The sequence below is a fragment of the Scophthalmus maximus genome, chromosome 20, assembly GCF_022379125.1.
Source record: "Scophthalmus maximus strain ysfricsl-2021 chromosome 20, ASM2237912v1, whole genome shotgun sequence".
NCBI lineage: Eukaryota > Metazoa > Chordata > Actinopteri > Pleuronectiformes > Scophthalmidae > Scophthalmus > Scophthalmus maximus.
The window spans coordinates 14,300,607-14,312,698 of NC_061534.1; the positions used below are offsets into that span (position 1 = coordinate 14,300,607).

The 12,092-nt window shown below is 44.0% G+C and overlaps 1 protein-coding gene across 14 annotated transcripts in view; it reads left to right on the top strand.

Moving 5' to 3' along the window:
* dab2ipb (DAB2 interacting protein b) overlaps positions 1–12,092 on the top strand; it is a 143,535-nt gene that overhangs the window by 125,768 nt on the left and 5,675 nt on the right. For 13 of the 14 annotated variants that reach the window (XM_035608488.2, XM_035608489.2, XM_035608492.2 and 10 more), the window contains 7 exons: positions 620–764; positions 1,944–2,088; positions 2,989–3,225; positions 3,333–3,534; positions 4,027–4,214; positions 6,354–7,242; positions 8,856–8,993. In XM_035608488.2, the coding sequence (XP_035464381.2) occupies positions 620–764; positions 1,944–2,088; positions 2,989–3,225; positions 3,333–3,534; positions 4,027–4,214; positions 6,354–7,242; positions 8,856–8,993 (1,944 nt within the window). The remainder of the gene's footprint in view (positions 1–619; positions 765–1,943; positions 2,089–2,988; positions 3,226–3,332; positions 3,535–4,026; positions 4,215–6,353; positions 7,243–8,855; positions 8,994–12,092) is intronic. The other variant, XM_035608494.2, reaches the window with a different exon arrangement.

The following is a 12,092-nucleotide window of genomic DNA, read 5'->3' on the forward strand; positions in this document are numbered from 1 at the left end:
AATACATTCTTATCAATGGTGCAGTTAAAGCTTCTACATTAACTATATATTTATATCAACAATGATTTACACCCACTGTTGAACAGATGGGGAACAATGCAGTGTTCACATTGAAACTTTAATTACAAGCAGAGAGTTTTCTTGAGTCTGACATCTGTTTGTGTTTCACTTGGACCTGCACAGTTACAAACATGTAACTCATATTACTATTTAAAGAATCTAATTTGGCTTCTTCTGGTGTGAATACATGCTTAGCACAAGGGGTAAGGAACTAGGATTAACGTGTGAACTCCCAAGTCAGAGTTGTTTTTGTTGTAGCATACAAACTAACCAAAGATGGTTGTAATCTAAAATATCTTTAAAAAAGAGATAGTGGATGAAGACAAATCAGTTAGATTTCCCCTTATAATCGCCTCATTTATCTTTTTTTCCTTTTTTATCCTTGATCGCCAACTTTCTCCCAAGGACACATTTTAATTTCATGGTCATTCATATTTTACATCTTGCCATGAGTTAAATTTTTACATATTTATGAACTTAAGTGTGGATGAGGTCTTTTGACATCAGCGGGACTTGGAAGTTGACCCTTTGCTTGTGTCGTTTTTTGTTTCTGATGCAGGACTTCCTCACAGACCTGATGATGTCAGAGGTGGACCGCTGCGGGGAGAACGAGCACCTCATCTTCAGAGAGAACACACTGGCCACAAAGGCCATCGAGGAGTACCTCAAACTGGTGGGACAGAAGTACCTGCAGGATGCCCTCGGTGAGTCGAGCATTGATCTGGAAAGGACTTAGGCCGTCCGCCGGAGGAGTCCCATTCAGAGCTGAATCTGTTTTTGGTTGTTTATGTTTTTGTGTCGAGATTGTCCACTCTAGTATTTGTGTTGTTGCAATGGCCTTGGTGTGTGTTTGTCTGTCACTCTTACATCTTCTGCAGGCTGTAAATGAAGAAAAACAACAAGACCATTTTTTATTTGTCCACCTTTGCTCCCAGCGTATCTTTTCCTTGCTCCTCTCGCTCACCCCTGAGCTCATTCACTCGCTTTACCCTTTTAAAAATGTTTGGTTACCTACGTCGGCGGTGGATTAAACGTAGTGGGTTGTAGTCCTCTCCTTGCCAGAATCCTCTGGACAACTGCAGCAATTCCTCTGTCTGTCTTCCGTCCGTCTCAGTGTTTTGTTTTGTACGCTGCTAATATTAATGCTCTGTGTATTTATGTTTTTTTTGTGAATGTGTGTCTCTCTGACCAATCTTTTCAACTAGAAATGCTGCCTGTCCCTCGGCAGAGAAATAATGAAGGATTCTTGAATTATGCATCATTATTTTTAGTGGAGTTTTCTCTTGTTTGACTTTTGGCAGAACAATTGAAATCATTGAAACTGCGACTGGGGAAACACAAGGACAGCCAAGCTTATCTTCAGACCACCAGGGACAAAAGACAGCGCTGTTCCCCATTTCAATGATATTGATTAGCGCGGAATAATAAAATGAAGATGGGCTCCTTTTTACAGGTTGTTAACTCACTGAGATTGTAGCAGTAAATCTCTTTTTACAGATTCAGATTCTTGCCGTACAAGAATCCTCTGGATCGTTTTGCCTTTGTGTTTGTTGTCAAAGGTCAAACTGGAGATTTGAACTGTTCTTAAAAATAACTTCCTTATTTTAGTTCCTATTGTGGCTTAACTACAGTTTTGATGACAATATCAAACTCTGTTTCCTTTGGTTTTGATGTGATGTCTCTCTGTCCCACGGCAGCCGCGATTCAAACCACTCCAAATCACGAAACATGAAAGGGAAAAATGAATAGTTCCGTTATATAGTTATTGTTCTGTTTTCTGTGCTTATTTTTGTCTCATGGGAAATTGATCTTCAAAAACCCCACATGTTCCCTAATTTCTTAATTCTCGTTCTGTTTCCTTTTTCACATTTTTTTGTCCTCAGGCGAGTTCATCAAGGCTCTGTACGAGTCAGATGAGAACTGTGAGGTGGACCCATCCAGGTGTTCGTCAGGTGACCTCCCAGAACACCAGAGTAACCTGAAGATGTGTTGCGAGCTGGCCTTCTGCAAAATCATCAACTCATACTGGTGAATGCTGAAATGCAACTGTACACAGTATATAAGTGTTTATAAACAGATAATGTACCACGAATGTCTAACGGCGTCGTGTAGCTCTCACTTCATTATAATCAATGCTGTTCCTGCATTTTTGCATACAATACAATACGATACACAAGAAGGGTTCATATCCTGTATTGTCCCTTGTAACTGACTTTGATTCCAAAGGATCTTAATCACATTGAAAACACTGCTATTAATGCAGGTTATTTCAATTGTAATCCAGTGAGGAGCAATTGTTAGTCACAGTTTTTGTTTACAATTTCGATATGCTGTTTTTTTTACGTTAAAAGCCAAGTGAGGCACATTTATAAAGCAACTCCCTTAGTAGACTGATTGAAAAGGGAAACCAAAGCTGCAAAGGAATTCTGTTGGTTAAAGCCACAGAATTTAGACCAGTTTTTAACAAAACATCTCTCTGAAGCTGTGTGATGGTTCTGTGCTGCATCGGTCAATAATCTGCTTTAACAGAACTTGAGAGAGCTCAAATGTTTAATTTATTTTTTTTAATTTTACAAAATTTGACAAATAACTTTTATTCTCAAGGTTGGGACAAGGAGTAAAAGTGAAGAACTGTTCATTTACACCAACAGCTCCAAAGCAACCAGGTCGTCTGTCTAAAGTTATGGTTTGATATACTGTATAATATACTGTATAAAGCAGAACATGGAAAAATGCTAAACAAAAACAAAGAGCTAGGGACAAGTTTACATTCAAACTAATATGACCCGTTTTTGTATCCATAAACAGGTTATCTGCACGTGAAAGAAAATCACTTTCTCCTCTATGCCACACACTATCTGTCAAAAAACAGTTTGTTTTTTACTTCTCTCATAAATTACCTTCCGTCCTGTCTCCAATTCTCCACAGTGTCTTTCCCCGTGAACTGAAAGAGGTCTTTGCATCATGGCGGCAGGAATGCAGCAACCGGGGTCGACCGGACATCAGCGAGCGTTTGATCAGCGCGTCTTTGTTCCTGCGGTTTCTCTGTCCTGCCATCATGTCCCCATCACTTTTCAATTTAATGCAGGAGTATCCCGATGACCGCACGGCGCGTACCCTCACACTCATCGCTAAAGTCACTCAGAACCTCGCCAACTTTACCAAGTGAGTTTGTGCTTTAGCTGGATCGTTGAATCCAGAGTCATGTAGATATACCAAGAATTTGGGGGTTTTATGAAATGATATATCTTTTTCTGTTTCATCTCCATCAGATTTGGTAACAAGGAAGAGTACATGTCCTTCATGAACCAGTTCCTGGAGCATGAGTGGACCAATATGCAGCGCTTCTTGCTGGAAATCTCAAACCCCGAGACAATCTCCAACACGGCGGGCTTTGAGGGATACATCGACCTTGGCAGGGAACTGTCCACGCTGCACTCCCTCCTCTCTGAGGTGGTGTCTCAGATGGACCAGGTACTGGAGATGGCATGTACTGCATTAGCTGTTATTATATTCATGCACTTCAGTTCTCTTCTTAAAAATAGAGTGATTCATATCGACTCTTTGACTTTTGACCTACAAATTGTTTTCATCAAAAATATAGAGAGATATACTGTAGATACACTGACACACACAAGTGGCTAAAGGTCTAAGAATCTCCTATGCATGATCAGGTTGAAGTGAATGAACAGGATTTGAATCGTGCTTGAACCACATGAAATCAATAATTTATTACTGCGTTACATAAACAGCGCACAAGAGAACACAGTGAAGCCTCAGAGGCCGGGTGAAGCATATTAATGGATTCACAGGGACATTTACGTTCAGTAGCAGATGGGAAGCAGGTAATAATTAGATAAAGAAGGGGATTATTTTCCCCCCATTTTGTTCCTCATAGAGTATCTAGTTCTCTAAAACCTTATCTTTCTTAATTTGGCTAAAAGTGAATTGTGTCTCTGTCCTCAGAGTGCTGCCTCTAAGCTGGGTCCTCTGCCCAGGATCCTGCGGGAGGTGAACACCGCTCTGTCTAACCCGTCCAGTGTCCACATGACACCTGGACAGGCCTCGGAGCAGATGGGCTCGCCCCCCGCTGAGGCGAGCTGCAGCATCTCCACCGGTCTGCAGAAGATGGTCATAGACAATGACCTTTCAGGGTAATGAAGAATCAAGAGCTCAGCTAGTACACACAGACATGATACTGTATATTCATTTAAATGCATTGTGTGAAATATAGGGGGGGTTCAGACCCCTAATTTAGCTCTAGAACCCAGTGAAAAACTTCAGATGCAGATTCATGCTGGGGTCTCAAACCCGAAAACGTATTGTTTTGACTAAATATTTATTGGAAAGTTTATTTGCATGAGGAAATGTTTAAATTCAGCAGCAGAGAAAGGAAAACTGATTGTGAAAAGGCAGCTGAATTTCTGTTTATTGGTGCTGCAGCTGTTGACATCGACATCATTTATTAGTGCGAACTATAAATATATGGTCATTAAAACCTTATATTTAAACTCTGCTGGTCAATTTTTGTAAAGCATATGTGCAAAATATCATTCGTTGTTTATCCAGTGGAAAATATCCTTAAAATGTCCTTTTACATTTTTATCTGAAGACTTATATATATATATATATTTGGCTATTAGTCTTCAAAATATATAAACCTTGAAATCTTGGAACAGGTTACCAGTTTGTGGGACATCTGTTCCAGATAAATCCCAGTGCCTTTTTGAAACGATGTAGGACACCCTTGCCACTTTCTGCTCCCAGCTTTTTGCCTCTACTGCAAATGTCAGCAACCATCTCTGGGCATATTTAATCACTGGTCATTCTTGGAAGCGATGTAGAGGCTAATTGCAGAAAAGATTAAGACCCCCCTTCAACTGTGAAGCCAACGGTGACACTATTCACCCACTGTTCTTCGAAGTCAGCTAGTGCGTTTTCCTGCACCAGCGACCAGTTCTGCTGAGTGTCAATGTTTGTGTCACCCCTGCTTGTTTACATCAGCCAGATGAGAGCTGGTTTGCTCTCCTGTGGATGAAAACACACTTAGGACAGCACCTTATCTCACTTATCTCCTGTCCTCTTACTCCCCTGGTAGAACAGTAGCAAGGTTGAAACTTAGAAAGATTAACATAAAGGCACAGCGTCCAAGAGAGATAGATAGAGAGAGAAAGAGAGAGAGAGAGAGAGAGAGAGAGATGAATAACTAGCCAGAAACAGCCTCCAGTGTGCAGGCAGGTAGATGAGAGCATGCTGCTTGTAACAGGAGGATGAGACAACAGGAGAAACAGGAAGGAAGTCAGACATCTGGCATCATTATGCTCATCGGGGGTCCAAGATCAATTGAACTAATTAGGTAATGTCCCCATACGACCTGATGTCAGAGCCTGCCCGCTTTACTTTATCACAGCAACCGTTTGCTCACATATTGACACGTAAAGTGTGTCTGTGGCGTTTCCTCGTCAGCGAGCTGATACGGCTTTCCGAAAGAGCTCCCCACTCTCACCTAATTGCTTCTCATCCTCCGACCAGTGACACGAAAAGTAGGAGAGAGATAGGGAGACAGGGCCAAGATTGACAAGAGAGGGGAGAAATTGAGCAGAAGGGAAGAGGGGAAAGAAGTTAGGGGGGGGGGGGGTAAGGGAACAGAAGGAGAAAGGACACAGAGAGAGGGAGGAGATGAGCGTCACGTGGCTAACACGATAATAGATCTGACAAAATCACACATTTGGGAAATAGGGAATGAAGATGACCACAATTTCTTTCCTTGAAACACAGCACTGCAGTTAATACATGAAACCTCAATCACAAGCTGTTTTCGAACATGAACTCCTGGACCCAATTTTCCAGACAGGCTTGGCGGTTTGCAATTCACATATATGACAAACGCATCAGGAGATGTATTCGCAACAGCGGGAAAATGTCCGAAAGATTCAAGCGTGGGTCGGCACCCGGGTAGAGCGCCCAGCCCTGAATTTTTCCTCCTGTATTCTCACATGATTTCAAAATATTTGGACTTCAGTGCTTGTCTGAAAGCAGCTACATACAGCTGCATTCCACCTCGTCTGTCGAACTACATTTCCAATCAGGAAATTCAGTCAAATTAGTGACACACCTTGCAAGAGTGCGATCTGTGTAGGTGGGAGGGAGTAGCATTGGGTATGACACGAGGGGGTGGATTTTGCAGCTTTATTTTAAAATAGTCCCCTATGGGCTTCCCATGGTTTAAATGGATTTGTGATCAATTATTCATTGGCTTAGAGTTTGACATGGATACCTTCTGTCTCTTTCAGATTGGTTGACTTTACGAGGTTACCGTCCCCCACCCCAGAGAACAAGGACCTTTTCTTTGTGACACGGAGCTCAGGGATCCAGCCCTCCCCAGGACGCAGCTCAAGCTACTCCGAGACCAATGAGCCGGACCTGGGCATGGCCAACGGCAGCAAGAGTCTGTCCATGGTGGACCTCCAGGACCCGCGCAGTCTGGACGTTAGCCCAGGTCTTGGTACCCCAGATGCCTTGGGTGAAGGCCCAGGCTCTGTTGGTGGCTGGTCAGCCAGAGTCCCACAAGGCCACATCCTTGGAGGTCCCACCTTAAGGAGGCCAGGCCAGACCCCCACCACCCCAGGCACAGAAAGTACTCCAGGTCGACCCGCACAATTGCTAGCCCCACTCTCCTTCCAGAATCCGGTCTATCAAATGGCAGCCTGCCTGCCCGTCTCCCCGCGTGGAATGACCGACTCGGGCTCAGAGTGCCACAGTTCTGTCAGTTCCCATAGCAACAACGAGGAGGTACCAGTCGGCGGGAAACCCGCCTTCTTGAACCACGGTGGTGGAGGGGGAGGCGGGGGTGGGGGGAGCAGCGGGGATGAGTACGCCAGGCGCTCGGGGGAGTTCAACCGCCGACAGCTGTCCCTCACAGAAACCCAGCACCAACCCGCCGTACCCAGACAGAACAGCGCCGGCCCACAGCGGCGGATAGACCAACCTCCGCCTCAGAGCGTGACTCGAGGCCGCACCCCGCCGAATCTCCTCAACAGCGGACCTTACCCCCGGCCATCCTCTGGCAGCATGATGACGTCGTCCCCCGATTGGCCTGGCAGCGGGGCTCGGCTACGACAGCAGTCCTCCTCCTCCAAAGGGGACAGTCCTGAGACCAAGCAGAGGGCTCAGCACAAACAGGTACGGGCCTCACGCCGATCCTCGACTGTATCGCGCGCAAACCTCACATTAATTGAAGCTGGCCGTTAATTATTCACGACATTCAACTATAGCTGTCCCTGTCCATGTAATGACCTGACATTTCAGTGGTAAAGAAAGTGCCCATTTGTCTCATAGCATGTTGAGAAAAGGCTGTGTGGGTGGACTCAGCGCAGACGCTCCGCACATTGTGCCCTAATGAACTGCAGTCATTGTGCATGTAATGACAGTAATTTGCATACAGGCAGCTCATCACTTCACCACTGTTTTACTGGTCAAGTTTAATGGGCTGAGAATGAGGGTGGTGGAGGCACAATTAGCATTTTATTAACAAGAGGCAACCGAAAAACAGACCCTGCTGAGACAACCAGATCTGATACATTACTTAGTATTGATACAGTATGTGTCAGTGTGTTTGGTCACGGTGGGAGGTTTCAATTTTAAAATAGGAATTCTCTTCACAACTTTGCTGGTAAGTTATTGGCAGGTCAGGACTCTAGGTTGTATATTTTTTTGAATTGGTCAATGGTTGACCTTGGTGACTGACTGAAGGGCATCTGCATGTTAACCCTTTTGCCTGGCCACAGCGGGGCACCACACTTTAATTTGACTTGTATGTCTGGGGCAAGTCCAGGACTTTCTCCACATAGTGGCCCTAAGTTGTGTGACCTCCCCAGTGAGGTCTAGTGGGTTATGAGTGACACAGACAAGTTAGAATCTTTTATTTTCTCTTAAAATGGATCCTGATTATGAATAAAAGTGGTTTTATAACCCAATTCAATCTATTTGGGATAAGACAAACATTTGTTACTGTTTGTTAATTAAATGACATTAGTCAGTATCAAGGTAACTAAAGCCAACAACTTAGTAACATTGGTTTCATTTGCAATTCATGTGTAGGCTGACACAACGTTTCATTTCTTCTCTTCTATTTTATCCATTTGCAGTCATTAAAATGCATATATTTCAGCCCTTTCAAAAGCCTTTAATGCAAATGAGCATGTTGAACTGTGAAAACATCCTGCGTTTACACTCACGTACTGTATCTGAACCACGGCCACCCTCTCTACTCATCCATCCATCAGAAAAGAGGCAGATAGTAACACACACATGTAGCCTCTGCCTCCAGGTTGGTTTTGTTTCACCCATTTAATTACACAGTATTTCCTTTCCTTTTGCTATTAGTATGACACTGTGCTGTAGGTGCGCAGACTCACACGTGTAAATCAGCTCCTCAAAGTGTGTGTGCTGCAGTGTGTATTTGAGCTCAAAGACAAGAGTGTGTATCCATTCCACCTGCTGCTTTCAGTCCAGATGAGTTGGTGCATTTCAGGCTAATTTCTGTTGTTTCTGTGCTGCTGCCGTTGTTGTTGTTGTTGTTGTTGTTGTTGTTGCAACCTGCCCTCCTCCTCCTCCTCCTCTTCCTCCCCCTGCCAGTCCCTTGCACTCAGCTCATGTATGTATGTGTGTGTGTGTGTGTGTGTGTGTGTGTGCGTGTGTGTGTGTGTGTGTGTGTGTGTGCTTGTGTGCGTGTGTGTGTGTGTGTGTGTGTGTGTGCTTGTGTGCTTGTGCGTGTGTTGTGTTGGTTTCACTAGGCCCCCTCCCCTGTGAACCCAAGTGCGCTGGACCGCACAGCAGCCTGGCTATTGAATATGAATGTGCAGTATTTAGACCATGAGGGGATGGAGCCCGAGTCACTGAGAAACAGAGAGGATCTGACTCAGGTGGAGAAGGTAACTTGCCTCCTCATCCCACTTTTGACCTTTGAACAACGCCTCCTTTCACAAACCACCTCAACCTTTCAGCCGCGACACTTCAACTGAACTATCCTTCCTTTCTTTACCTCCTCATTAGTTCCCTCATGCACCGCCTTCCTTAAAACACACTTAATTATCCGCTGTATCTATTCCAGCTTCGCCCTCGTCTCCCCTGTTAGCCTGTGGTCCCTTTGAAGTAGGCAAGGCGAGACATACCCCTATTGTTACTTAATGCTATATGTGCATTTTAAACATAGAAATTGAGGTTAATAGTGTATATAGTGCTCTGCATATGACCCCATAATACCTTAATCTCCAATCTTCCTGAAATTGGCTCCTCAGGGATGTTCAAGCTGTTTATCAGAGATGCTGTTGTGCTGTTTTCACAGCCAGCAGCGGCGACGTGGCAGTCAGCTGCAGGAAAGTCGTAGCAACAGCAACAATGGCAGAAGGCAATTACAACATAGTTGTGAGGCTAAATACAGCAGGCAGGACTAAATATCACCACTAAGACATTCAACGACATAGTTCATCTGCAGTACATGTGATTTTCTCGATTAATCATGCGCTGTATGAAATTCCAGAAGATTGGGAAAATATGACCATCACTATTTTCCATCGGACTTAGAAAATGAATGAACCATTACTTGTTTTTAATTCAACAGTCCAAAATACGATATATTGTCCCAGAAACTATTGCAATCAACAATATTATTGTCATTTTCTGACCATTTTTTGCTACTGCATCATGTGAGCTTGCAGTTTAGGCCTATCGGACGCTGCACGTGCGAGTCACTGCTCTTCTTCTACACGATTTGTGTCGCCGCTGAGAGAATTATCTAAAGTTTAGATACCATCTGCTTGCATTAAGTGCCTAAATGCGAGCCTTCAAGCAGATGGCAACGCCACAGTTTCCTGCGCCTCCGACACAGAGAACAGATGAGAGGATAGTAGCAGCGCGAGTGGCTGAAGTGTTGTTGACAATCACTCTCATGTCAACAAACACGCATGTAAGCACAATGGCTGTTATCGATGTCGATATAAAAGATCGGGTTCATGTTCATGTTTCGTAAGATACGACAGGTCGATATCGTAGTTGTCGCGACAGGCCTAAACCAAATTTTCACATTTGAAAAGCTGGAAGGATTAAATGATAATGAAAATAATCGCTTCTTAATCAGTTAATTTTCCAAGCATTGCTCCTGGAGGACTTGCAAACACAGCTAACGATTCGCTTAAGACAACTTCTCTATGTTGGACACTAATATTGAAGCCTCAACCTTCTCACTTAAGCTTCCTTCTCACTTTTTTTAGCCCTTACCCTGAACCCCTCCCCCTTCTCACCATTATCTTTGGAATGAAAGTAATTACCCAAGGCAAGTGTGTTTGTGTGTGTGTGTGTGTGTGTGTGTGTGTGCACATGCAGTACATCCAACAGAGACATGCTTGAGCTTGTGTGCGCTTGCATCTTGACAGAGAGAAACCTTGTGCCTACGTTTTCCTGCTTCGCTCCTCGGCAAATGTTCACCCTCAGCTTCGCTTCCATGCTTTGATTGGCTGCCAAATGCTTCCCCCGGTTTTTTTTTCACTCTCCCGCAATCCGTAATGAATGCAAACCTGTCATCCTAACATAGCTCGTACTTTTTGGAAGCCAGAAGCCCAGGCAGGGAGAGCAACCAAAGAAGGCAATAACTCCAGTCTCACCAAAGAAACCACGGCCACCTTAAAATAGCAGAGCAGCAACAGGAGCAGGATTGAAAACAGCTGATGGTCCATACATGTTCCCACTGTAGTCATTTTAAACTCTCACGTTAATTTGTATCTACATCCTATACTCAGTGATCTATAACGACACGTTTGTCTTGTTAGGAGCAGACATCAGGTTTAAATTCCAATACATCACAGATTTTGCACATTTTGTGCTTCTGATTTTTCATTTTTACATCTAATTCTGTACAAAGGGAAGAACATTTGTTATTAGTTATATTATTGTGATTATACAATATTTAGAACATTTTCCTACTATATTATTATTCGATCTTGGCAAGAAAAGACAGTGGCAGCGTGCAGACTCTGTGTGTCGTGCACCTGACGGAGACGATTGCAGGGGCTGAGGCCGTCACAGATACAGTAGACGTCCTTCATTCCCAGGGGACCTAGTGACAAGAGCGAGTGGCATGTTAGAGATGGAGAGACGGGTAAAGACGATAAGATGGACTATATCTGAGGTCGCTGGTCCTACTGGGAAGAGGGGGGTGATAGCATGTGACATGGGTAAACAAGTAGAAGGTGACAGGGAAAGATACATGATCCCTGCAGCATCCTCCCTGTGTGTAATTGAACCCAATCATTCAGGATGCTCTGACTGTTTGTCTCTCCCAGTGTTCACCAGTTATTGCTGAATAATGAGACGGAACATGCTCAGATATAAGACACAAACATATATATATATATATACACACACATATATATACACACACATATATATACACACACACACACACACACACACATATATGAGTTTCGAGCTCCGAGTTCTGGGGTATAATGGAACGCAGCATTTACCTTCTTACCTCAGCATGTTGGCACTGTCACTGTGTGTAGTATCACTCTCACAGGTCTCCCAGTGACTATTTCCTCAACTATTATAAGACGTGTTTTTCTACCCAGAGGAGATTTGATTCCCCTTCTCATTTCCCCCCTTGCTCGAACAGCGCCACGACAGAAGCCTCTCAGAGGTCCAGCCCGAGGTCAGGGAGAGATTTTCAGAGCTCATTTCACGGACTAGACTCCCATTCTACTGGTTCCATTCCTCCCTTCTCTACCATCTGTGTCTTCATTCATTCTGAGCTTCCTTTCTTCTCTCTCTCTGTGTTTGTACCAGTTTAACCTCTCAGCAGGTCATTGTTTCTGAGCCAAAGCAGAGTGACAGAAGTTTTTCAGCGCAGTCTTATAGGTTAAGTCTAAAAGTGCTGTAATGAGAACTGCTCGCAAATGCCTGTGATTCCCAGAGAGTTATTCCAGACAGAAATAATCAGGAACAACAGGATATAATCTAAGACCTGACTGAGAGAT